This window comes from Lacerta agilis, chromosome Z (assembly GCF_009819535.1).
Source record: "Lacerta agilis isolate rLacAgi1 chromosome Z, rLacAgi1.pri, whole genome shotgun sequence".
Lineage (NCBI taxonomy): Eukaryota > Metazoa > Chordata > Lepidosauria > Squamata > Lacertidae > Lacerta > Lacerta agilis.
In genome coordinates, this window is record NC_046331.1 from 12,027,791 (window position 1) to 12,055,498 (window position 27,708).

At 46.1% G+C, this 27,708-nt stretch overlaps 1 protein-coding gene across 2 annotated transcripts; it reads right to left on the minus strand.

Annotated features, from left to right (window-relative positions):
• Positions 1–4,419: 4,419 nt before the first annotated feature.
• Positions 4,420–26,900, minus strand: FAM78A (family with sequence similarity 78 member A). Of its 2 annotated transcripts, none has more exons than XM_033137671.1 (3): positions 26,076–26,900; positions 7,975–8,499; positions 4,420–4,447 (listed from the first exon to the last, which is right to left on the minus strand). In XM_033137671.1, the coding sequence occupies exons 1-3, from the start codon at positions 26,408–26,410 to the stop codon at positions 4,441–4,443; spliced, it is 867 nt and encodes a 288-aa protein (XP_032993562.1). In that variant the 5' UTR covers positions 26,411–26,900; the 3' UTR covers positions 4,420–4,440. The 2 variants fall into 2 exon arrangements, with proteins under 2 accessions (XP_032993562.1, XP_032993561.1); XM_033137670.1 differs by lacking the exon at positions 4,420–4,447 and adding an exon at positions 4,675–4,868.
• Between the last annotated feature and the right edge of the window lie 808 nt (positions 26,901–27,708).

Below are 27,708 nucleotides of genomic sequence, written 5' to 3' on the forward strand. Positions count from 1 at the left end.
ATCCCTTTCTCCCCATGTGTTCATGTCTTTTGGATTGTAAAGTTGCAAGCAGGACCTGTCTCATTTCTTTTACTGATGGCATGTATTGTAAGCCACCCTAGGGAGTTATTTTAGGGGGTACAAATGCTCTAGACAAATAAACTCCACATGGCTTGTTCTAGGTCTCAATCGGACATGTCATATCCCCTAACTGTACAGTTGTTTTCTCCTGTCATAAAAAAGCAAACACACCATAAAACCAGACGTCAAAAGGTTCTTTTTGAAAATTCTTTTATTATTTTGTTGTTGTTTTTTTGTAAAGCAAATGTGTTGCTTTTATATCTTCTTAAATACCTCTTCTTCTTTTTTAGTGTCCAGGCTTGGTACATTTCCCCACCCCCACAAGACATTTTCACAGTATTTTTTTTTTTTTTTTTTTTTTGCAAAGACCAAGGGACAGTTCTTATTGCTGCAACACAAATCCAGGCACAACTTTGAATGGGGTTATGGTAACCTGCCCCCTCCCCTTACAGGCAAGGTGGACCTTCTACCTTTTTATTCATAGCAAAGACCTGCTCCCAAAGTTATTCCCTTGGTCTTTTTGGTGTGTGGACAGGTACCGTACTAACTGGTGCATTTAACAGCTGTCAGCCACAAATCAAAGGCTTTGATCACAGTGTAGTAGTGCAAGAGAGAGGTGTGTGTTATTATGCTTACAAGTATGGATGAGGCCTGTCTCCTACCATGTTACCCTGCCCAGGGGTTGAAGACGGTTGGAGTGAATGCAATTTCAGCCACTGTTTCACCTCAGTGTTCCTACTCTGGTCCTTATTAATGCATTAGAGCAGGCTATTGCCACACCAACTTTACAAGGTAAAGGGGACTATTGCAGAGAAGTGATGTTTGCTTCATTGAATTCAATCTGTGCTCCTCCAGATGTTGCTGGAGGATGGGAGTTGTAGTCCGAAAACATCAGGAGGACTACAGTCCTGCCCCCACCCCCACCATTCCCTGATCTAAGGAGCAACCCTCACAGCATGCAAGAGATGGGCAAATGCCTGTTTAGAAGTAGCATTCACTTGTGAAAAAGGAGAATCTTTCACACTCTTAGATCAAGAGTAGGGAGTTTCTGTGGCCCTCCAGATGTTGTTGGGCTCCAATTCCCATCAACCTCAGCCACCATGACCAAAAGGAATTATGGGAGTTGTGTGTCTTAGGAACACCCGGAGGTTCACAGTTCACCCCCCCCACCCCCACCTCCAGAATTCACATGAATGCTATACATTGGGCAACAGTGATGCAACAGTGACCCACCCAAGCCCAACAGAGTTAAGTGTGTTCTCATTTTATGTTGAAAATGGCTCAAAGCAGGAAAGCGTGAGAAAGGATGAAGGCAGGTCAGCCACAGGTCAGGCATTCTGGAGAGGGGTGTGCGGAAAGATGAGTAGTAACCCTGGGCTACGACAGTGAAAAACACACATCTCACATCTCCTTTTCTCTTTCTCTCTATATGAGTAATTTAGTCACCTGTTAACCTGTCTCCATGCAATGAATGGTGGAGATCCCCGTGATCAACTGCATAGGGGAGTGCACAGCCCAAGATGCTCAAGGGTTTGCCGTGCTTGATTCGTCTAAGGTCTGCCTTGATCAGTGTCCAGCTAACGGACACTGGGCAGGGAGAAGAGGAACAGCAGTGGGAATTGTCCTACAGCTTTGTATCTCGTCGTCTTCCTGGCGTCTATGGTTGGCCACTGTTGGATGGACCCAGATGATGCTGGACTACATGCAACTTCTTGATTTGATCCAGCCGGTCTCTTTTAAATGAAATAATACCTGACCTGCCTGCTTTTAATGTGAATCTAGAGAAGCTCCTTTCAGCATTAGCAGGGCTTTTCCTCCCCAGCCAGAACTCACTGGAACTCAGTTCCAGCACCTCAGGTGGCATACCTGTCAACTTTCCTTTTTTTTTCGGGGAAAATCCCTTATTCCAGCGTCGTTTCCCATTGCAAAAAAAAAAAGGAAGGTTGACAGCTCTGTAGGTGGGCGCCATTTCCATTATAAGAGAACAAGAGAGGTGTTCATGGTGAGTTCTGGCACCTCTTTTTCTAGAAAGATAGCTCTGACTGAACATTAGTATCAGCTCCCATATCTCACACAACCCTCTTACCCCCCACACCCTCAACATTCCACCTTCTGAACCCCTTCATCAGTGGTTCTATTCATCTTGAGGACAGCAACTCAGTCCAGCCAGTCATTTTCAGGCACATCCCAATTTGTGTTGGATCAAGCCTGTCCATGACAGCTCCTCCCCCTCTCCACTTAAAGCAGCAGGGTTGAGGAAAACATCTGAATAAGGCGGCTTTATCAGGGAGGGAGTCTGCTTTCTTGACATCCCCCATAGAAACAGGACTGGGAAGCCACTTCAGCAAGACAAAAGCAGCAGCCTCCTCTCTGATTTTTTGTTTAAAGGGCTGTAGCTCAGTGGCAGAGCTTGTGTTTTACATGCAGGTTCAAACCCCAATTACATCTCCAGGTGACAGCTGGGGGAAAGTTCCCTGCCTGGGGCTCTGAAGAGTTGCTGCCAGTCAGTGTAGACAATACTGACCTAGATGGATCAATGGTCCAACTCAGTAGAAGGCAGCTTCCTAAGTTGCAGCTGTTATTTCCAAGTATTCTCAATCACTTTCATAGGGAAGGCTGTTCAGTGTCACAACCGAGGGTCTGGAAACCAAGCGGTATGAGGAACAGTTGGGCATGTTTAGCCCAGATAAGAGGAGGATGAGAGGAGGTATGATCAGGAGATATCAGAGAACCACATTCAAATATCTAAAGGGCTTTCCCATGAGAGTTGGAGCAAGCTTGCTTTCTCCAGTTCTGGAGGGTAGGACCCGAACCAATGGATTCAAGTTACAAGAAAGGAGATTCCGACTAAACATCAGGAGGAACTTTCTGACAATAAGAGCCATTCTGCAGTCGAACAGACTCCCATGAGAGGTGCTGGAGGTTTTTAAGTGGAGGTTAGCTGGCCATCTGCCATGGATGCTTTGGTTGAAATTCTTGCATTGCAGGGGGGGTGGACCACAAGGTCCTTTCCAGCTGTTCTATGATTCTGTGACCCTGGCATCAGATTCCTTGTCCTTGGGGATATGAGGGTGAGGACTCCAAAGCAGAAGGGAAAGGACAGAGAAGACCAACCACAGAAGCATGTCTGCTACTAATGCCTGTGCCCCAGCCTGAAGATATAATGGTGCCATCCTTGGGCTTAAAAGACCTCTTCACAGAGGCCCCAGTGAGACCAGAGTCTCCCCTGCTCTGCTAGTAGCACCAAGACTGATGGGGTGTGCTGTGGCCCTTTAACTCAAAAGGCACCGCTCACTGTGGGAAGAACTAGCAGGAGGGAAGAAGATGATGCTGTTCAATCTGTTTGGTGCTTGCTGAAGCAACATCTTCTCATAGCCTGAGCTGGTGGGGCAGAAGGCTGTGAGCCCATACAGTAGGTGGAGCCACAGTCCAGAACCAATGAGAGGTAGAGCCAATTAATTCTGATTCTCCCCCCTCCCCATCCTTCTCCTTGCTGAGTTCTACAAGGGCAACACTGCGGAGGATGGAAGCCAACAAGTGTTGGGCTGGTTGTAAGCAAGATGGCAGGGCAGTGACAGCGGGCATTGACTGGTGTGGCAGTGCCCCATTTGCCTAACAGACCAGCCTCCACTGCTTGGGCTTATCCACACTGTGCAACTGAGCCACTCTCATACCACTTTTAACAGTTGTGACTCCCCTTCCCCCCAAAGGATCCTGGGAACTGTAGTGCTGCTTTGTTATTTTAATAACTCTGTGAGCATATGACCCTTGCCTGAGATTCAGCCCATGCCTCGAGATGTTCAGGACTCTTGTTCTGGGCATTTTGTAAGTAATTGTAAGCATTTCCATGCAGGCACAGTAACTGGTGCGTTCTGAATAGCATATCGCACACTCGTTTGGTGCTATATAGCTGTGACCTTCAAAAGTAGCAGCTGTCTAATTTCCTTGGCTTGATTACGGATCATACAGGAGCCAGGGATTTGGCTGATCAAGAACAAGCTTTAGGGCCAACTGCCGCCAAATATGGATTGTTTGGATGGATTAGGTTAATACACCTGCACCCTATGGTTGCTGAACGTGGCAAATTTTAAGCAGCAATGATAAACTCCCACTTCTAACTGCAACAATAAAAGTGTGTCACTTCTGTCCAGTTTTGGAAAAGAAATGGCTTCCATCAGGAGTAAACAACTCCTGTTTTACCCCTGTTCTGAAAAGGGAGGGCAGTAACTATGGCTATACCCCCCATATGTTGGGTGATGGAGGGAACATGTATATTTTCAAAAGGAATCACTAGCCAAATATTTCTGCAGGTAAACTCTTAATCATGCATTTGGGTGTGATTGGATGGTTTGTTTTTATTTTTGTTTTGCCCCATCTCTTTCATGCCCTGCAGGGGAAAAACAGCATTTGAGTGACTTGCAGGCTTTCCCAGCAATAATTTAACACCAAACTACCCCCTTGCCAAGTGCGAACCCTACAGCAGTAGCAGCAGCAGCAGCAGCAGCAGGGGTCAAATCCAGCAACAGCGGTAAGCGCGTCTGATGGTAATCTGCTAGTGCAAGCACGCTATTACTTAGAGAACTATTATTTTCAGAAAAAAACAGACAAGTGTGAATTTTAGAATCCTGCATGTTGAGTTGAAAATGTGGTCTCCCCTCCCCACTTCCGTTTCTTTTTAAATTTTAAACCAAACCGCACACTGGGCTCCCCCTTTGGTGAAGAAGGGACCCCTATATTGCCCCGATCCCAAGTGATCCGTGCTGAACGCTGGCTGCCCCGTATCATTAGAGGGGAAAACACTCCTGTTCCTGTGAATACCAGAAAGAAACGGTGTGTCATGGAAGTTTTGTCCTGGGGCCTGCGCATTTTCAAAACTGAGTCTCTTCCCTCACCCCCCCTCACCCCTTAAAATATTTCATATGGACTGTATCTCTTAAAATATTTCATATGGACTGTATCTGACTAAGCTTCGCTCAGAGTAGACTCATTGCAATTAATGGACATTGTGACCAATTTCATATATGTTAATAAAAACAACTGGTCCATCAGGCCCAGAACTTACTCTCACCAACAGCAGCTCCTAAAAGTTACATTCAGAGGTCTTTGCCATCACCATAAACACCCTGACCACAGACTGCAAGCAAAAGGTTCTGTGTTCAAAGCATGTGTTTCCTTAGTAAGTTACAGCTCCGCCCCAAACTTAAGTTATTTTCAATATGGGCATGGCTAGTTTAGGTACATTAATTCCACTGGGTCTACTCCGAGTTAGTTGGATACAACTGTTTCTCACTGCCCTGAAGACCCTCCCAAAGGGATGAGGGTCAGATATGGAGAAGGAAGTAAAGAATCCAAACATCACCAGATCACTTCCTGCTATCCTTGCTTGGTACTCTTGTTTTCTTTCTAGAAAGGTGTGGGAAACCTTTGGCCCTCCAGATGTTGCTGAACTACAACTCCCATCAACCCTGGCTATTGGCCATGCTTGTTGGGGCTGGTGGAAGCTGTAGTTCAGCACAGGTCACAGAATCCCCATCTAAGCTAGGGAGGATTACTTGGGGAGGCTCAAACCAGGTTTTTTCCTCCATGACATAGAAAAAAACAATCCCCCCCCCCAAGCAAATGTTGCTTCCACACTAGTTACTTTCAGTGTTGCTGGTGCATTTCTTTACCACACTGTGCAGGAAGTAAAATTAAACTGGTGGTTCTGCACAGCACTTAATATTACACCAAATAGATCAGCAATGCCACTCCCCATGGCTAAGATCCTTCTGTAATGCTTGTTCAGAAGAAAGACGCATTAAGCAAAGACCCCTTGAACTGTTAATTAAAAGCTTACTGCTGGCAGGTTCGGCCCATTATATTACTTTTTCTTGAATGCAGTTCTCCTGCGTTGCCAGTTTCTGTTCCTGTGAGGAGGCTTTAAAGACTGATTGCCTCTCATTATTTTCTTATCATTTTTATGTAGAAAAATAGTACTGTCTATTTTGCTCTATACAAATAAAAAGGGGCTAAAATGGGAGGCAATGCAGACTCAAAGCATCTCTGTTCACAGGCTCAGAAACTGATAATATTTGGCAATGAAGGGACTGCCAATATCCTTCCATTGAACTAAACAGGAAGCAATAAAGTGAGTTGAATCTGTACACAGGAAGTTTGTAATTAAAGGAGGAGGAGCCCTGAAAAGTCTTTTTAAAGGTAAAGGGACCCCTGACCGTTAGGTCCAGTCGCTGACGACTCTGGGATTGTGGCGTTCATCTCGCTTTACTGGCTGAGGGAGCTGGCGTTTGTCCGCAGACAATTTTTTCCGGGTCATGTGGCCAGCATGACTAAGCCGCTTCTGGTGAACCAGAGCAGCGCACGGAAACGCCGTTTACCTTCCCACCGGAGCGGTACCTATTTATCTACTTGCACTTTGACGTGCTTTCGAACTGCTAGGTTGACAGGAGCAGGGACCCGGCAACGAGAGCTCACCCCATTGCGGGGATTTGAGCCGCCGACCTTCTGATTGGCAGACCCTAGGCTCAGTGGTTTAGCTCACAGCACCACCTGCGTCCCTGAAAAGTCTTTTTTAAAAGCCCTAAAATTACCCCCCAAAAAGAGAGAGAGACCCCCACACCCCACTACAAATCAGATTTGAAAAAAAGATGCACAGAGGGTTGTATCCAACTGTGTTCTACTAAGAGTAGACCCACTGAAATGTTAGTAGCACTGACATCGGAGACAACCCAGAAAACATAGGAATGCAATTTGTAAAAACTGATTAAACATAGGGTGATAATTTTAGGGGGAAAGAAGGTCTAGTGTGGAAGCAATTAGAGTCCCTTCACTACTAACAGCAGCAGTCAGGTGGAAATTAAGCGGGTGCAGTTTCCTTCACCGCCTCTCTGTCCCAAGAGAATCTCTGCTGGTGTAGTTTCAGTTTGTTTCAAAAGCAAGGGGGGAAAGATGGCAACCTCCTTTAGCAACTGGTTGCGATACAAGCTCAATGATTCATTTTCATTCCAGAACAAAACATCTCCCCCCCCCCCCAATCTAATATCCAGTAAGGAAAAAAGAGCCTTCTTTGCTTGCTTGCTTTCTTACCCCCCCCCCACTCCCCCACTCTTTTTTTAAAAAATGCTGCTTAAGGCAAAGGTTTGGCAATGCAAAGTAAAATCTACATAAGGCCGCGTGACTTGTGTTTGCAATTTGGAACATCATCTCTGTAAGGAAAAAAAAATCCACCCCCCCAATCATCATCATCATCATCATCATCATCATCATCATCATCCAGGGAGAGGAGAAATAAACAAATGGTTGTTTTCTTTTCTACTCTGTTGCTTCTGCATCCACTCCCCCTTCCCAACTAAAAAAAATTAATTTTCTCCCTTCCTCCTCCCAACCCGAAAATAAAACCTCCCTCATATATATATATATATATATATATATATATATATATATATATATAATACCTTTTTGTTTTTTTCTCTCTCTCAGGTGATCCAAGCTAAGTTAATGAGATTGAACTTGAAAACAACAACTGAAGGAAGGAAAAAAGCAACTTTTACAAAGCTGGAAATCAAGTGTGTGGACATTGATTTTGTTTGCTCCCTTAGAAACTCGATGTCTGGTGACAAACGTACACACACACCCCGTCATAATCTTGAGGGGAGCATCCTTCCTGTTGAGAGTCTCTAGCACAGTGAGACCCGTTCCGACGGGAAAAGGTAGAATGGTTGCATTATTATTATTAATATTTCTCTTTTCTGTCAAATGAGTTTTAAAAGTGCATCTGGTTGGTGGTTTTTTTTTTTGCTTAAATATGTTTTCTTAAATATGAAGCGGTTTTTTTCCTCCTCCTCCTCTCTCTGCCCCCACTCCTCCCAATCCACCCCGTGCGGCTGGACACACTAGAGGGAGAGGGGGTCTCATTACCGATGCTTTGGAGGTATCACCACTAGAGGGCGCCCGTCCTTAGGCCTCCACATGAGCACCTGGGCGTCGTTGGCATTGGGTTTCACGAGGGCACTAGGTGGTATTGGCTCATTCTTGCTTAGGATCTGTGGCTGCTCCTGGGCATGGGGCTCCTTCAGCTTGGCACGGTGCCCCAAAGGTTTGCTGGGGGTCACATCGATGCCCAGCTTCATCCGCCACCGGATTGTCTGAAGGATGACCATCTCGTTGGTGGCCGTGTTGGTGGCAACCAGCCAAGTAGTAAAGCTCTGATCCCTGTGGATGCTTGTGAGCTTGGCCACATTGCTGTCACTCACTGGGACGGCCCAGGTGACACTTGGGTAGAAGTTATCGTTCATGCTGACGCTGAACTTCCCTTCCTTCTTGGTGGGCCCCACGATGGTACAGGTCTCTGTGGTGTTCCCATACCAGGGGTAATTGACCCCATCCGAGTCGCTGATCGCTTGGATCTTGCCCTCGAGGAGGTCTGGGAGTTCCCAGCTTGACCTGCATTTGAGAGGGAAAGGAAACGAGAAGGTGAGCGTTGTTTCTCCTGCAGGGAAGACTCCAGCATTTTATCAATTAATGGGCTGCATTAACTGATTTCTAAAAAATTATTTATTGATTAAATTTATTTAACCCCACCCTGCGCATAGAGCGGCGCACCCTCTCTCTGTGTCCTCCATCCAGGCAAGCAAGGAGCATTTATCCAGAGTTCAAGGGTACATTCCCGCCAGGAAAAAAGCATGCAAAGCAGGGCCAGTGAGCAAAGTGGCCTGGGGAGAGTCTTCAGGGGCCACATAGAGGGCCCTGCAGGGCCACATTTGGCCCCTGGGGTTGAGGTACCTGGGAGAATGGGGTTCAAATCCTCCCTCAGCTATGAAGCTCACTGGGTGACCTTTGGCCAGCCACTCTCTATCAGCCTAACCTACCTCACAGGGTTGTTGTGAGGATAAAATGGGTGTGTGTGTGAGGGGAGAACCACGTACAGTATCTTGAGTTCCTTGAAAGAATAGGTGGCATCTAAGTGCCATAAATAAATAAGTAAATAGCCAACCAGCCAACAGTACTGCAGTAAAATTTGCAGTGATTCCTCGGCCACTTTTGCCTTAGGATATGCCTACCAATGAGATGTGGTCTTCAAAATGTAGTCCATAAAGTTCCCACCCCCTCAGAGCCGTAGCTAAGTGATCTTGCGCCCCTGGCAGAAGTGTCCAGATTGCGCCTCCTAGCCACAGACAAATTAGCTTTTTTTTCTGCCTCTCCTCCAACCCCCTCCCTTTCACCCATTCAATTCACCCTCTATTAAAAACCTTTTCTTATGAGGCAATAATCAATATTTTTATTTATAGACAAATATATGGACATATTTTAGCCGGTTTTGTGGGCCCCCCCTCGCCTGCACCCCTGGCAGGGGCCCAACTCACCATCCCTAGCTATGGCCCTGCCCCGCGCCCCCCCCCCCCGCCATAGCCCCTGCCGCAAAATCCTGAGTGTTGCTGTTTCTCTGCTCCCACAGAAGGCCATGTCTTGTCAAACCGCAAATAATGTCCTGTAACAAGGAGCCTGACCATCTCATTCTCAGGACGCACAAAAGATTAACTGAGCACAGGCTCTCTTGACAGAGGAAAAGGGGCTATGGGGCAATTCCTAGCATATGGGAGGCTGACGTCTGGGGTTACCACAGGACTGAGAAAAGCCTGGAGGACTTTTTTGTGGGTTGGGGTAGGGGGAAGTACTCATCCAACTCCCTCCAGTGGGGGATGAATCAGAGATCACAATAAGACAGCAGACGTCTGCTCTCTGTCGCATCGTGTGTGCCCATCTGCCTGTCTCAAAATCCCCAGTGAGAGACCCCTTTGGGGACAGATGATGATGATGATGATGATGATTATAATAATATCTGGTTTGGTTTTATTTATTTTCAGGCAGCAATTAAGTCCTGGGAAGGGCAGGGGGTTATCTCCCCAATCCATTACAGTAGTGTTTCCCATCCGTGTGCCTCCAGCTGTTTTCAGACTACAATTCCCATCATCCCTGACCACTGGTCTTGCTAGCTAGGGATGATGGGAGTTGTAGTCCAAAAACATCTGGAGGCCCAAGGTTGGGAAACACTGCAGGCCAAGTTCAACAGGTAGGCAGAGCCACCTGATTGGCCCATTACCTGGCACTGCAATGATATCAGTTGACCTTTGGAAGCCCTCTCCAAAGTGTTACCTTGGGCACGGGGCTTTGCCACCCTTTCAACTTTTTACTTGGACGGCAGTTGGCAAAGGCAGATCTAGGGTTGCGTGACCAGTGTAGTTGCACCGGGTGTGGAGCTTCTGGGGCGCTGCAACTGCAATATCCAGCAGGGTGCCGGATATTGCCATTGCACAGGGCACCACTAAAATTTGAGACGTCAAGGTCCGCCACTGCACCTGGCCTTTTACATAGGACAGAAGGGCATGGCTTGGGTGGAATAGGCTACTGGGCCAAATGGGTGGACCTGGAGGTTTCCAAAGTCCTGCAACAGATATTACAGAAGCACTGCAAGGTGGACAGCAGAGATGGGGAACTTCAGCTATGACCATCCAGATGTTTCTGGCCTCCAACTCCTGGAAGCCAGCACGGTAGCAAATGGTCAGGGTCGATTGGAGTCGAGCAGTAACAAGGACCCTACAGGTTCCCCATCGCTGGCACTGAGGGCTGTTTCAGGGCCTTGGCCCTTCTGTATTGGGGAAAGGATTAGGGTGCTCAACTTAAAGAAAAATAAAAACATCAGTGGGGATTCCCGGAGGAATGCAGGAAGGAGGAAAAAGAAGTCTACTAAATCTTATTTTAATTACTTGGTTTATTAGAAACATTTATACTCCACCTCTCTGCCTGGTGGTCAGAAGAGGCCTGCGGAACAGGCTGAGGCCTATCATTCTGAGCCAGTATGGCAAATCACCCACCTCCCACCCCCCACTGTGTGTGATTTTTCGCAATGAAAGAGGGGAAATGAGCGCGCGCGCGCGCGGCAGAGAGCTGTTTAGGAAACCGAAGGGAAGGGGAGGCGTAAAAAGCAGATGGTACGAGGCTGACAGGAAACGTTCTGGCACATACATCTATGGGGAGGAAACTTGCACAACCCCCCGGGGCCCTCGCTCGCCTTGCACGTGGCTAATACTGGCATTCGCAAGCAATTAAATCCGCCTACAAATTTCAGCAGGAGGAAGGGAATGGGGCTTCATTGCCCTTTTTATGGCTGACAAGAAAGCCCACTGCATGCACACACAGAGTCCGTCCCACACCCCTTGCCAGCTGTTGTCCTTGACTCAATCTCACCTGGGGGTGGCTGCTGCTCAGTCGCGGAGCATTTGCTTTGCATGCAGAAAGTCCCAGGTTCAAATCATGGGAACTGGAGCCTTATTGACACTTAGATGAAGGATAACAACCCAGTAGCAGAATATCTGCTTTGCATGCAGAAGATCACAGGTTTAATCCCGATTGGCATATCTTGGTAGGGTTTGGAAAGACTCCTATCTGAGATTCTGGAGCAGGGGTCCCCAAACTAAGGCCCGCGGGCGGGATGCGGCCCAAGGGACTCAGTTATCTGGTCCGCGGCGAACCCCACTGCCGCCGCCCACTCTTACTGGCACGGCTGCCCACTTCCAGGTCGGCGGAGCACCGGAAATAGCTTGTGCGCATGCGTCATTTCTGGCGCACTTACAGGTCTGAGGAGGCCCGTGTGCATGCGCACAAGCTATTTCCGGTGCTCCACCGACCCAGAAGTGCGCCAGAAATGACGCATGTGCACAAGCTATTTCTGGTGCTCCGCTGACCTGGAAGTGCGCGGAAATAGCGTGTGCACACGCATATGGGCACACGCTCCCCCGCCCTCCGGCCTGCCACGCGATCGGTGCTGGAGGAACCAGCCTGAGGCCTGGTAAGTTTGCCGACCCCTGTTCTGGAGAGTCACTGCTGGTCAGGGTAGACAATCCTGAACTAGATGGACCAGTGGCCTCAGTATAAGGCAATTTCCTGTGTTTCCTATGACCTTATCTCTTTCAAACCAGCTATTATTATTATTATTATTATTATTATTATTATTATTATTTATATTCACCAGTGGCTGATTTGCAAGACAGCATGACCATAGTTCGGTGGGAAAAACTCACCCTTTGCAAGCAAAAGGTCCCAGGTTCACTCCACCACCACCCCCACCATCTCCAGTTAAAAGGAGCAGGAAAGATCCCCTCTGTCTGACACCTTGGACAACCACTACCAGTCAATGTATGGCCACATCCACACCATATATTTAAAACAGTATCATACCACTTTAAACTGTCATGGCTTTCCACAAGAATTCTGTTTCAGTGTATCTGAAGAAGTGTGCATGCACACGAAAGCTCATACCAGGAACAAACTCAGTTGGTCTCTAAGGTGCTACTAGAAAGAATTTTCGATTTTGTTTTCACAAGAATTCCGAGAGCTGTAGTTTGTTAAGGGGGCCAAGAGTTGTCTAACAACCAATCCCTCTTCACAGGGAACTCTGGGAGTGGTGGAAACTGGTGTCCTCTGGATGTTACTGGCCGACAACTCCCATCATCCCTGGCCATTGGCAATGCTGGCTGGGGGGGGGGGCGGGTCTGATGGAAGCCCAACAAAATCAGAGGGCTGTAAGACTACAACTCCCATTATCCCCGACCTGCTGCCCGGAGTTGATAGGAGTTTTGAGTTCAACAATGTCTTAGAGGGGACCAGGTTTGGGGAGGCCAATATGGGCAATATTAGGGTCAGAGGGACAAATCAGCTAAGGCAGAATGGAGCAGGGTTTAGTCAATACCCACATTCATGCTTGACCCTTTGCTTCCACATTAAATGTGGTGCTTTGAGTCCCTTTTTAAACTGGGGCATGTTGGTTGTCTGGCATACAAATAGGTATGAGAAGAGTGCGGCGATTGATGGGGTGGCAGCTCAGATGTTGTAACAGCACAGAAAGCTCTGCATAAAGTAGTGGGAGGCGATTATATTTTCCTATGAAGATTTTAAGGGAAAGGTGCATCCACAGAGCTTTCTCCCACATAAAAATTTGCACATTTCCCAACTGTCTGTTACCTTCCTTCCCCGCCTCCCTGCTTTCTGCTTTCCAATGCATTTTGCATGCTTAAAAAATAAAGATGGCTGCAAAAGTGATTTAATAATAATAATAATAATAATAATAATAATAATAATAATAATACTGTTTTCCAGCCTTCTAAATCCTAGGCTAATCATAATCCTAATTTTCTTTCTAGGCACGAGTGGTTTTTTCCCTCCAGAGTTTGTGTAACTTGAATAGAGGCAACAGAGTTTTGTCCTGTTGAGGATTGGCCATCAACACAATGCTGTATAGAGGATCCAGGCAAAGTTGTAAAACTCGTGGTTTTGAGTTCAGGGGTGCTAGACCTCTCTAAATTCCTGGATCTAGAAAGTGTTAAAATTTAATGAAGGGCTTGCGGTGTTAAACTGGTTGGTTGCAAGTCCTCTCAAATCCCTGGATGCAGTAAATGTTAAAAGCTAATGAAGCCAGGCTACCTTCCCATGTTCTGGTGAGTGACTGAGTTCTGGGCCATTAAGAGAACAAAGGATAATGGGCTTTTGTGAGACAGATAAAGCCAGAGTTTACAGCAGAGAGGTCTGAGTTAGCTGTTATGTGAGCTAGAAGCTGGAGGCGGTAATGTGACCTAGAAGTAAAGCAGCAAGCTGGAAACCCACAGAGGCACAGCACAATGTTGGATGCCTGTCTAAATGCAAGGCTGGGACTATGTGAGAAACAAAACCCTTTTGGGGTGTTCATACTGTGAACCCCTCCATCAAAGGCTCAGTTTGAATATATGTGTAAATAAACCGTTTATCATAAAAACACCACAGTCTCTGCTGTGCCCCGTTCCCAAAAGGGGACACAGACTCTGGGTAAGTACCTGGAACCCCTGGAATCTTGCCATCGCTCAGAGATTGGGGTGGTGGCCAATAATACCTCGTCTGTGGATGGAGCTGGGGGTGGGTGGGAGGTTTTATTAAACCCATACGCTTATCTGCTAAGCTCTGTCCTTGACGCATCAGAATCCACCAGCCCCTACCATTGCCTCTCCAAAGAAACCAATAGTCCTCATGTCTACCAGGCACCTGTGCTCCAGTGTCTACCATGGTTCTCTATGGGGAGAAATTAAAGATGTTGGGGTGATGGTGGTGGTCATTCATTCATTCATTCATTTAATTTATAGACTGTTCAGTTAAAATCAACTATAAGCTGTGAACAAAGGGCAAAGGCAGACGGAAAGGGCTGACTGAATGGGCTGGCTCAGCATTGTGGCAATCCGTAGACTATCAGCTAAGGAAGAAAAAAGGGGGGTTATTTAAGTCCAGCCCCAAATATTGTGGGAGCGGGGGGGGGGGAATAACTATGGCACCCATCTCTCGTGTAGAACTATGCAAGCTTTCTGGGTTACACAGAACCCTTCAGCAAAGCTATTAATGGAGGAAACCTAGACGGAATCCGCAATCCTATTCCTTTCCAATCACATCTCTCTCACACAAGGGACAACAGGGAGTCTGCTGTTTTTAAGAGGATTGCAGATTTAGTGTGTGGCATTGAGCACATACGAGCACCAAATCCATCCCTGGCATTTCTGCCATTCTGCCCGAGAAATGTAATCTCTCAGATGGGGAAGGTCTTGTGCTTAAGGAAACGCAACAGAGAACACAAGAGGAGGGGGAGGGCGGGAAATCCCCATGCAATTTTATTCTTCACAATCCCTTTTGCCCTATTATTCTACAAATGTGCTTGCCATTTTGCTCAAAATGATCTCCTGTCGCTTTTCAAATAGCAATCTTTAAAATTAGAGACTTGTCTAATCTGGCCAGAGTTCACCTCTGCTTCATATTACAAAGAGACCCAGGTGGGTAGTACAGAGCACAGATTTTCCTACGCCAGACAGCAATCCCACAGTTTGCCTTCATCGTGCGTGGGGTAGGGAAGCTGTCAACCAAATAAGACACAAGCTCTTGGGCAGGCAGAACGCAACACCGCCCCCCCCCTTAAAAAGCCATTCAAGAGATTTAATAGAAATGGGATTAAGATACAGACAGAGTTCTGTTTAAGCCATGAATTCTATTTTAGATTTGCCCTGAAATGAATGGAATACTTGCAGGTCTCCTGAGCATGAGTGGGGGGTATTTGGCCTTGCTACCGAACAACCATCACCAGACCCTGCATGCCTGGGATTTAGAAGAGTAGGGTTGGTCCTAAGTGCCTTGAGCTAAAACTCATCAGGGCGGGAGGGAGCCCTAGAAATCTGTTTGTAAAGAGCTTCAGCATGCATATAGGGTCACAAGCTACGTGACAGGCTGGCTGGAACGTCCCAATTGCTTCTCTTTAGAATGGGGCGGGGGGGCAACTTCCAAAGAAGTGCTGTTGACCCCACGAGGGGGGGAAAAACCCCAGTTGGAACCAACACTGGAGGGCCACATTAAATTAAGCTTAGGGCCACATGTGGCCCCAGGGTTTCAGGTTTCCTGGTGCTGCTTTAGAAACAAACCCCTCTCCCTCTCAGCTCTCTGCTAAGGTGGGAAAGGTGAGTAGGGTAATTGTAGGCACTTAAGACACACACACACCCTCAGAAGCTGGCAGAATTTTTGCCTGCACACTGAAGAATGGGGGTTATAAGTAGGACGTTTCTTCTCCTGTTTTACTTCCTGCTTCAACGTGCTGTTTCCGTTTAGGTTCAGAACGCTGCAGACACCGTTTGAATATTTATTTATTTTTAAATCTTAGGAAGGAGAGAATAAGTGTGTGGCGGGGAGAGAAATTACTTGATAGGAAGCGATAAGACCTGCCACTTGGTCACATGGTGACCAACAAACGACCCATCGCCCATCTGTCTAGTGCCAAGGGTGAAATGCAATTGCAGTAGTTCATTCAATCCCCAGCATCTTAATGTATTTTAAAGTACACTTTACCCTAGTAAATGCACGTTCGTATAAATTACTCGGCTTAAGAACTGCCGGTGGGGGGGGGGGCGGAATCAAGAGGATATTGAACTTTGATGCATGGCTGTGTTTCAGTACGTGTGTCCTTTGGGAAGTGTGATTTAGGTACCGTAGGTTCTCCTTTAAATGCAGACTGAATCAAATTTTACTCCCCAATCTAAACTCTGGATGAACACAAAAAAACTGCAAGACAATTGGACCATCTAGACAGAGTACTGTCCACACCACAGCCTTCCACAACTGGGGGAGGGGGCCTCCCAATGTGTTGTACTACAATTCCCATCCACCCCAGGCAACATTGCCTATAGTCTGGGGTAGGGATGTGCATGAAGTTTGTATTTTTTGAATTGCTTTACAAAATATGTAATTTGCTAGGCTATTTCATGCCCTCATCAAAGCAAGCACGCATTAAGGGAGATTCTGTGAGTGTTCATAGGATTACGGTGCCCTGAACTATATTATTTTTTGGGAATGGTTTGTTTTTTTGGAGTAGGGGATGTTTTTCGTAAGTATCCTGCTAAGTCAGCTCCACTTTTCGCAAGCAATCTCATTAACACATATATTGTTGTACTCCTGTAGTACAATTATGTAAACCAAAGAGGGCTATCGATGGCGTGGCCAGAATCCGCGTGATGAAACATACACCAAAGTTTCCGAAAACAATTACAAAATCTTAACACGGCCAAAGAGCGCAGGGATGAAGGAGCAACAAAATTACGGCTCTTCCCCTCACCACACTGAGGCCTGCCAAGTTAGAGCAATTTGAAGTACTTGTGTTAAAGTCATAGATCAGAGATGGGGAGGGCCACATTCGCTCATGGTCAGCCTTCTTGGGGCCACATGTCAGTGGTAAGTGACGCCAGAGGTTCCAGACAGACAGGAGCACCTATGGGTGAGGGTGTGAACTGGGGAAAGTCCTAAGGGCCAGATAGGCTTTCAGGTCCTCATTTGGTCCCTGCACTCTTGCCGTTTATAGTTTTTATAGTTTAAAGGGAGATTCCCTGAAGGACCACCTGCACACATACAAGCTTGCCCCAGTTCTTATAATCAATTTCTATTAGATTTGGGACAGGGCCTTTTGGTGGCTGGCCCCTGTTCCTGTGGATCTCCCTCTCAAAGAAGGAATGTATATCTGGTCCCTTCCTTTTTAGATTTCAAACTGACCTTAAAAGCTCTTATATTTCAACATGGCGCCATGGGTCAGTGTGTCTGGCTATTAACCATAAGGTTGATGGTTCGAGTCCACCTAGGGATGGCTGTGGGCAGGATTCCTGCCTTGAGGGGTTTGGAGTAGATGACCCTTCCAACTCTACAAACCTACGATTCTATGATCATGCTTTTATGATGTGAACAGGGCAAATATTCTGCTTTAGCTAACCCTCTCCTTTTAGTTTTGGGTATAGATTGATTCTACAAGGTTTTTGTTCTAAAACTTTTATACTGTATTAGCCACTTTTGGGAGGACTTTCCCCTGAGAAATGGCACATGCATAGTGAAAGGATAAGCAGCATTCATCCAAAGTGCATTTAAATATTTTGCTCTGTTGTACTACAAAGCATATCAAACACAAATAATTGGGGCAGGGAGCTGTAAAAGGGGAAGGGGGAAAGACGTATTTACAAAGAGATTAAATTATCGTATACAGATGGTATCCAAACCCTTTCCAGAAGGAAAGGGAAGGAATCCAACTGACACCCAATTTCACACACCTGTCTCACAATTATACATAATTATATTTTGACATTATCTTTGGCCCTTATTAAAACCTCCCAAGCCTTACGCAACCATCTACCCAGCAAGGAATATCTCCTGCATTTAAAGTGCTAAGCAGCAGCCAATATTGCAGCTGTTTGGTCATGAACCTAACCTCCCTTCAGAAGGAACTTTGAACCAACTCTGAACCTTTCAGAAGAAACAGCTCAGGTGAGCCTACGAGTGGGGAAATCTGACCATTGCAGTTTCTCATTATTTAAAATCGTATGTTCAGTTTGCTGTGTTACCGTATCACCTTGTCATTTGTTTTATTTTATTAAAAAACAGTTTTCACAAAAAAGTCACCATTTTCGTGTCTGTTTTGCCTTACACTTTTGCAATTAGGCACCCTAACCAGTATTGGTTTTTTTTAAGTCGAAGTACCAGAACTCACCATGAACACCTCCCTTTTTCTCTTAAAATGGCAATTCTAAGGTGCTGGAACGGAGTTCCAGTGAGTTCCTGCTGAAAAAAAGCCCCGAGCCTGTCCTGACACATAGATGTTCACCTGTTTTACTCTCTTTTACTGCTAATTTTATTTTTAAATGTTTTAAACTTCTTCTTTTACAAGCAGTCTTGTAAACTGCTTAAAGGTTTGACCACAATCCAGTGGTGTATAAATTTTGTTAACTAAATAACATTTTTATTATGCACTTATTTTTCTTATTAAATTTACTTCCTGCCCTTTCCCCCAAAGAAACCCAGGATGGCAAACATACAACACTGATAAAACAAAATTTCTTAAAAATAACTCCAATACATGTGCAGACTTGGGGGGAAAAGCTCAACTTTAAAAAGGCCTGTTGTAAGGAGGAAGGTCTTAAGTAGGTGCTGAAAAGGCAACAGCGACAGAGCAACCTGTCTAATATTTAAAGGGAGGGAATTCAAAAGGCTAGTTGCCACCACACTATAAGGCCCTATTCCTACACTGTGAGGAATGGATCTCCTAATAAGATGGTAACTGACAGGGCTTTTTTTCCAAAAACAACAACAACAACGAGGTGCTGGAGCTATTTTTAGGGGGAGAAACCAGCCCCAAGCACCACAGAACACTTCAGAGGTGCCTGAGTTCCGGTGAGTTCCACCTGGGGGGGGGGAAATATAGTGGAGGATTCCATTGTTTAACTGGTCAAGCAAGTTTCTTGGTGAGTTAATATCCCCCAGGTCCCCTTTCCACAACTAGCTGGCAGTGGGAAAGATAACAGCAAAGTAGAGCGTGTGTGAATTGGGTGAGAAGCAGGCAGAAGCCAGAGAGGGAGAGCCACGCTTGATTCCAGTATTTCAGCTTGATTCCAAGGCTGTGACTAATGGAGAAGCAAGACCCTTCTGGCCCACTGTGAGAAACTTAAGGGCCAGCTCACGAAATGGCAGCACACCAGGATGTGGGCTGCAGTGCACTCTGAATCACTGGGGATACTTCCCCAGCGATGGCATATACACACCCAAAACAGAAAGCATCTGAATGATCTGGGCTGGCACAGCAGCTGAGAGACTGAGGACCTCATGAGCCCTTCAGATTAGCTGGACACAAACTCCCCAGCTGAGCCCAGCCAATAGGGCTAATGGTCAAGGGTGAGGGGTGTTCTGCCTCCACTGTCGGGGCAACATGCCTCTCTGTGTACCAGTTTCTGGAGATCCCAAGCAGGCAGAGTGCTGTTGCACTCAAGTCCTACTTGCTGGCTGGCTTCCCATTAAGGCATTCTGCTTGGTGCTGGATTAGATGGGCCTTTAGCCTGATCCAGCAGCCAGCCTCCTCTTAAATTGATTCAATGAAATGAAATAAACTAAAAACTCAACCAGGCAGGGCTGCACTTACATTCTTATGATGAATGAAAGACAGGATACAAACAAGATCAATGCATCAAAATGAATTGCAGAAGGGGAATGAGTACGTATAAGCAGGCCCTTTTGGCTGTTTGAGGACTAGAAACTTTGTGGATTTGCAAGGCTGTTTTAGGACAGGGTAGCTTTCTTACAACTTGATTACTTCTCTCCTCTTTCTGGTTATCTAGCTTACTCACTTCTACAGCGATTTCCCTTCTTTCAGTCCTCTTTTTTTGGGGAAAGTAAGTGAGTGGCTCTCTCTTATTAACGTGACATTTCCATCTATCCTCTCACCCACGCACAATGCTCAGCCCCCAAGATTTGGCCAGTGTCAGAGCGGTCAGCCCTGCAGCCATCTGCTCCCTCTATAGTTTATGCTTGCCAAGTCCCTGTCATCCCTTTTCTGCCTGTGGGGTGCACATTCTTTCACTGCAATAATAATTTTTAAAAAGCACATCCCCAGAGCTGCCCACCTCAACATGCTGCTGAAGGAATTCCTTGCTGTGTTCTGCAGAAGAATCTCCTCCACCCCTGGGTCCTTTTTATTGTGCAAATCATTACTATCTGAGCTCAGGTTGGTATTGGGGTGGTTACATGTGATGGTGCTTTCAATACCGTTTTGTTTTCTCATGCAAGAGATGGAGGGGGTCTAACAATTTCAGTTCTCAGTGTTTCTCACTTTTCCAATCTTCAGTCTTCCACATTTGTGCAGCAATTTGCAATTAAAAAAAAAAATCCTAATGGAAACTGGATGGCATTTCCATGCAAATTTCTCCTAATGAACACACTTTGGTATGCAATTCTGACCAATGCACATGTTTGCAAGCAATTCCCACCTAACATAATCCATGCTATGTAAGTATATAGTTTTATATTCTATCCATGTTTATTTTTAAAAAAATGTTTTTTCCTGTGTTTTTATCGGTTCCTATTTTTTATCTGTAAGCCGCTTTGAGTCCCATTGGGGAAAATGCAGTGTATAATAATAATAATAATAATAATAATAATAATGTATGCTAAATTATTCACTGTTTGGGGAACTGCATCACAAAATCTGGGTAAGTGTGAAATTGGAAGGATGGCTGTGTTTCGGTTCTGATATTATTTTGGAAAGTGTTGATTTGAGAGATTGGCTTTCGCTGCCGACTGAGTGGAATCTCTCCCCCCCCCCCTGCCCATAGTGCCTGAAAATGAACACATGAAGTTGCCTTATACTGATGCTTTCTTTATGACACTTTGCACACAGAGGTGGAAAGTGCAGGAAGGGAGAGGGCTCATGTGCCCTGGTCTCACTCGAGGGTTTCCCACTGGCATCTGGGTGGCCACTGTGAGAAGAAGGTGGTAGACTAGATGGGCCATTGGAATGACTCTTCCTATGTTCTCATGGCAAGAAGGAGGGAGCAGTCAGAATTCTTTCCAGTACAAGCCTTTAAAGACAAGCCTACCATTAGGTGCAGCAAGGCAAGCACCTAAAACACACATGCTGTGAGCAGTGGGGAAGAGGGAGCCCTCCTCTGGAAACCCCAACTATTCTCCTCTGTGGGAAAATGGAGCTATACTTCCCTGCACACCCAATAAGCTAGCCTGCTCTCATGAGCTCCAACCAAAGTTGTAGCTCTTCAGCTGCCCATCCAGTTGGCTCCTGTGCATGGAGAGGCGATGTTAGGATAAAGTTTTGACAGACAGCACACCGGCTTGGGTTAGCCTTGCCTAGAGCAGTGTGGGGCCTCATTTTATTGTGGCTGCTCTCCCCTTAAACTTCCTCAGGGCTATTTCAGGCAGCCCTCCCCATTGGCTTCCTGTTTTAAGGGAGAAGCAGAGTTGTGGGAGTGGCGGAGCGGGGAAACCACATGCCTCTCAAGTCCTTATGATCTGAACCTGCTTTTCAAAGCCGCCTTTCTCCTCCCGGCTTAGTGGTGGTGAGCCTCAGGCCCAAGGGGGTCAAGTGTAGCCCTCCAAACCTCTCCATAGTCACTTTTATTACATACATGTAAGAACATTAAAAAGAGCCTGGTGGATCAGGCCCACACTGCCTCCTGAGGAGGCAGATTTCATAAATGTACTTATTTAAACAATGCACAATTACTTTTCTGTCTGAATCTTCTAACGTTCAGCCTCCCTGGATGTCCCTGAGTTTTAGTGTAATGAGAATTGGGAGAAGAACTTTACTCTATCCACTATTTATACATCTCTATCATGCCACCTCTTAACCTACCTTTTCTCTAAACTAAAAAGCCCCAAATGTTGTGACCTTCCCCTGCCTGCATCATTTTGGTTGCCACCTTAACTTTCATGGCTCCTTAACTAAACTTTCATGGTTTTACCCCCGAGACAGATGGGTGCCAACAATAGTTTGCTGTGGGTTATTAGGAGCTCCCCTCACAGAGCTAGAATTCCCAGCACATGACTGCTAAAAGGGGTAAAGGTAAAGGTAAAGGGACCCCGGACCATTAGGTCCAGTCGCGGACGACTCTGGCGTTGTGGCTTCTGGGTCATGTGGCCAGAATGACTAAGCCGCTTCTGCCAAACCAGAGCAGCACAAAGAAACACTGTTTACCTTCCCGCCAGAGCGGTACCTATTTATCTACTTGCACTTTGACGTGCTTTCGAACTGCTAGGTTGGCAGGAGCAGGGACCGAGCAATGGGAGCTCACGCCATCGCGGGGATTCGAACTGCCGACCTTCTGATCGGCAAGCCCTAGGCTCTGTGGTTTAACCCACGGCACCACCCGAGTACTGTAAATGAATGATTGGGACATGACCCACTCAGCTTTCAGGTCTCTCCTCAAGCCACACCCCCTTCGCTTGCCACGCCCCCTTTCTCCAGACTAGGGAAAGTAAAGGCACAGGTGCCTCTGTTCTAACTACACTCACATGGAAGTGGTGGGCTGGGCCAGAACAAAATGGGAGCAGCAAAGAGAATATGAATTTGACAACTGCACAGTGGGCTGGCTTCTACACAAACTCACCCACCCTTCTGTCATCCACCCAGGCAAGCAAGAGTCATGATAATTTTCAGGGACACATCCCAGCAAGGCCAAAAAAAACACACACACAAGGAGGATGTGAAGTAAGGACAGTGAGGGCCAACAGGTTACATTTGGTTTCCCAACCCATGGCTGGAGGTAAAAAAATTAAACAAAAATAGGACGGTAAATGAGATCCCTGCTGTATTTTATGTTTGGGGAAATTATAATTTGCGGCAGACCCATGGTTGTAGAATGCCCTCACCTAGGAGATATGTGGGGGTTATCATTTCAGGGGGCTCTAAAAATATTTTATGCATGACTGCTTTTAGTGAGGGTGTGGTAAGAGGCAAAGGCCACCATTTTTACTGGGATGCGAAATATTCTGCTGTTGCTGCTATTGTTATTGATAATACAGCTTTAACTTGTGTTGTTGTTTTTTATGTTGTCAAGCTGCCCTGTGGGAGAGGGGCTATTCCGAAAGATGAGGCAGCGTATTAATAATTTAATTTCAATATAAAAAGCACCTCAAGAGCATGATGCATTTGTAGCTAGACTGGGGAAAGCTTTTTTCCACCTGAGGGCCACGCTCTCCTTCTAAGGGCCCTATACCATAAGCTACTCTCTAGCCAATCAGAAGTCAGAGATTTGCATATACCTCCATCCAGAAAAGCAAAAGGCATTGCAGCTCAAGGGAGGGCACAGTCCAGTCAGGCCAAAAGTGCCCAAGGAGCACCCCAAATCACCCAGGACCTGGGGGGGGGGAGTGTTGCCTGGGAAATAACCCCGAGGACCAAACAGAGACATCTGGAGGTGTCCCCTATTTGCATTCAATAGTGACTTCATTTAAAACAAACAAACCTGCTTTATTTGCAAATTGTACCATGACCCTTACTGGACTGAAGCAACTATTTCAGATTTTTTAAAGACTCAGAGGAAGGAGGTCAGATTTCTAAGAAATATAACTGTTTAAATTTCTGAAGGACCTGGATTTCATACAGAATTTAGATATCTGGGCAAGGAGGTACCTAAGCTCTGACTCAGGACTGCTGTGAGGATGAATGGGGTTGCCTGCCCTAAATCTTAACAAACACGGAATATCCCCGTTAAGAGTTGCTTGTGCCCCGGGCATAATGAGATTCATGCGCTACAGAGACTCCCCACTTCTTTGGGGGGGCGGGAGAGGGGGTGGAATATGGATACACACATGGAAAGTTAAAAAGAGACCCTCTCAGAGAGTAGAGCAGGCTATGAGTCAGTGAAGGAAGAGGCCCCTGGCGACTTCCTCTGCTGATCCCCTGTGTGAGAACAGATAAGGAAACTTGCTACAAGCAGAAGGCCGCCGTTTCCTGCGCTGAAAGACCCAAAGGTTTCCTTGGACAGCCATGCCAGTGAACTGGCAATTAGGGATGAGTGAATCCGTCCATTTCGGTTTCTCTCACTTTTCCCAATTCTTAAATTAAATTATCTACATTTCCACATCCCTTTGCGATTAAAAAGACCCTCATGAAAATTAATAAGCGTTTCAGAGCACATTTCTCCAAACATTCACATTTTTGCTATGCAATCTTGCCTAAGGGACAGTTTTCAGAAACCAATTTTCCCTTAACACAATGTATTTTTTTATGTTGTTTTCACTAATAAAAGTGTTTTTATGCACTCTTTACCCTGTTGTATGCGGTTTTTTTTTTGTACCCATTACAGTTCATTGCAAAATCTGGAGGTTTTGGTTCTCATATTGTTTCAGGAAGCGCTAATTAGTGTAAGTTCCCCCTTCAAACGTGAACAGAATCTGATTTCTGTCCCATCCCTACTGGTGATGCAGGAAGCCCACTTTCCCCTAAACTCACTGCCAGGTTGTTGAGGTGGCCATGACAGGAAGGGATCAAAACACAGGCCATTTAAATGACAGCCACTCAGCTAATAAACACCCACAAATGTGGCCTGCAGCAAAAAGGTGGCAGTGGGGAGTGTTCCTGTTCAGGCTTCCAGCCAGCCATGCCCTTTCTTAGGGTACTCCATTCCATTCCCACTTCCTCTCCCAGAGCAGATATTCTTCTGTGTCACCACTAAGAATTCTTGGTTCTAACTGGGCTATTTGAGGAGGGCATTAGGATTTCACCATAAAGATTTGCTATACATTTGCAAAACTTTAGTTCCTCTCCTTGAGCATGCTGATATTATTCCCTCATGTTTCTCAGCATGCCCAATTTTGGCCACAATCCCACCGGTACTCACCACCAGCTGAGTTTGCTATTAGAAGAAGCTGGTTTAAAGAATTCCATTCCTCCCCCCCCCCCAAACATTCCATCACACCCCAGCACGACCAAAAAAGCAGGACCTATACATATTGGGAATGACTTGACCCTTAACGGAAAGGGGAAGACACTTTTAGCCCCATTCACTGACACCCTCCCCGCAAAATTGCTTTTTCTTACATAAGTGAATGAGACGGGACAGCTGGGAGGTGGAATGTGTTAGAAGGAGCCATAGATCAATGGTGATAGGGCAAGTGCTTTGCAAGCAGACAGTCCCAGATTTGATCCTTGGCATCTCCCGCTAAAGAATTCCCAGAGCAGGTGAGGAGAAAGACCTGGGAAGCCTGGAGAGTCAGGGACAGCCAGAGCAGTCATTCTGTGACCTGGTATCAAGGCAGGTTCCAGTGACCTTATGAAGAGGAATGGAGCACCGGATTTGGAGGGAGGGTGATAATGAGGGACAAACCTGCCCTACAAAACTGGATGCCACCAGTGACAGGAGGATAGGTTAACGTAGAAAGCTACTTTATACCAAGTCAGAACCTTCGTTCCTCTACCTCAATATTGTCTACACTGACTGGCAGCAGCTCTCTAGCGGTCAGCAAACTTTTTCAGCAGGGGGCTGGTCCATCGTCCCTCAGACCTTGTGGGGGGCAGGACTATATTTTTTTTGGGGGGGGGAGTATGAACAAATTCCTATGCCCCACAAATAACCCAGAGATGCGTTTTAAATAAAAGGACCCATTCTACTCATGTAAAAACACGCTGATTCCCGGACCGCCTGGATTTAGAAGGCGATTGGGCTGGATCCAGCCACCGGGCCTTAGTTTGCCTACCCATTCTCTAGATAGAATGTCAGGCAAGGGATAGCCCAAGCCTTCCCTGGAGATGCGAGGGATCAAACCAGGGACACCTGCATGTAAAGCAGGTGCTCTACCGCTGAGCTATGATGACCACCATCCTAAAAGGCAGGAGGAAGCTGTTTCTCAGCATAGTTCTATCTAGCTCAGTACTTTTTACAAGCAGCTCTCTGGGGTTTTGAATAAGAGACCTATCCCAGTCCCACTTGCAGATGATGGGGAATGAACCTGGGACCTTCTGCCTGAAAAGCAGGTGCTCTGCCCCTGAGCCATGGTCCCTTATCCAATTGTACAGCAGGTTGCACCCCTTGGCAAAAAAATCCTTGCAGGGTTCAAGTCCCTCCCCCCCCCCCAATCCCCAGGCACCAACCATAACAGCCTCGTCCCAAGTTAAATCTAATACACTCAGCCGATACTGTACCACTCACATTCCGTGTTCCCCGTAGTGATTGTAGAACTCCATGTGACTACAGGCCTGGATCCAGCCCACGATCCAGGTCTCTTTCCTGGGGAGAGGAGGCACCAACACCTGAGCAGAAGCCCGGAAGTGCGGGGTCCGGTATCTCAGAACCACACTGGATGACTCATCGATGTTGGTAGGGACAGGGTCGATGGAGGCCTTAACTTCAACGACAGTAATACTCTCCCGAAAACCTTTTGATTTGCAGCTAATGCTCTGAATACAGCCCATGGCCCACAACACCAGCACGATTTCCAAAAGTCGCCAACAATCCTCATCTGTTATCTCAAAACCGATATCCATAGGATAGAAGAGTCATCGTGGGAAAAGTTTTTCTCTCTATATACACATATAGATATAATTTTGAATCCCACTGTTTGTTGGAGTAACAGATTTTGTGGCGCTTTCTTCGTGAGCGGGGCCTTTTGGGTATGTAAACTTCTGTGCAACGGCAGGCAAAAGTCTGATAAATACTATTTTGGATAAGGAAGGAAAACTGTATATAAAAGAGATTCAGGTTCAGCAAATAAATATATCTTGGTTTTGTTTGATTTCCCTTCAGCCTTCCTTTCTTCGAATGCAGTCGGTTATTTACTCTTGCAATGCACTCTTGGCCTTTTATTCCCTTTTTATAGATTTCTTTGGATTAAAAAAAAATCCTTTTAAAGCAGAATGCTGATGGTCTATATGAATTATAAATCCATCCCTTTTGGTCTGTCTCCTCAGCTTCTCATAGACAACGTGGAGTCTTCACTTCACTTCCTGACATCCAGTTGTTCCCAACTTCCCCTTGGTAAAAGACAAAAAGGAATAAAAGACTTTAAACACACACATAACGCACAAAACACCACAATAAGGAAAAGACCAATAGTAAGTTTTTTAATAAATAACAAACTTTTCTCTACCCCTTCCCCTCCCCCCATGCTGGCTTCTGAAAAAAAACATGTTTTGCTGATTTTTGTAAGAAAAGCAAGCCAAATAAATAGCTGAAGAAATAATAAAACACAAGGAGTTTTACTAACGTATCAAATTTGCCCTGTTTTGCATTTAAAAAGAAAAATCTATGAAGGAGGAGGAGAAAAGGGAAATGGATGCACTCAGTGTGTTTCTCTTCCCAGTTAAGAGAAAACATCAAACTAAAAAAGAAGTCTATGAATTAAAAGTATCCAATTTATCGTGGCAGCCTTTTGAAGGCTGGAACCTCGTTCTGTCACATTTATGACTTCATGCACCTGATGAAACAGCACCTCTGGAAGAAAGAGGGGATGGCAAGCTGTAACAATGCAGTCCTTACCATGGCAACTTGAAAGCAAGTCTCACTGACTCCCAAGTAGACAGCAGCCTAAGGCTGCAATCCTCCACTTACCCGGGAGTAACTCCCAATGAATTCAATAGGGCTCGCTTCTGAGAAGACATGGTTAGGACTTAGGATTGCACGGCAAAATATGTTAAGTCTTCTGGATAGCACAGCGTTCTTTTTCACTGCAGCAAGCAAGTTCCTCGTTTCTAGACAAGAAATCTTAGCTACAGCTCAACTAAGAACAAGCCAGTTAAGAGTCCTTAGGGTAGCTGAAAGGAACAGGCTTAATGGGTGCTCAGCA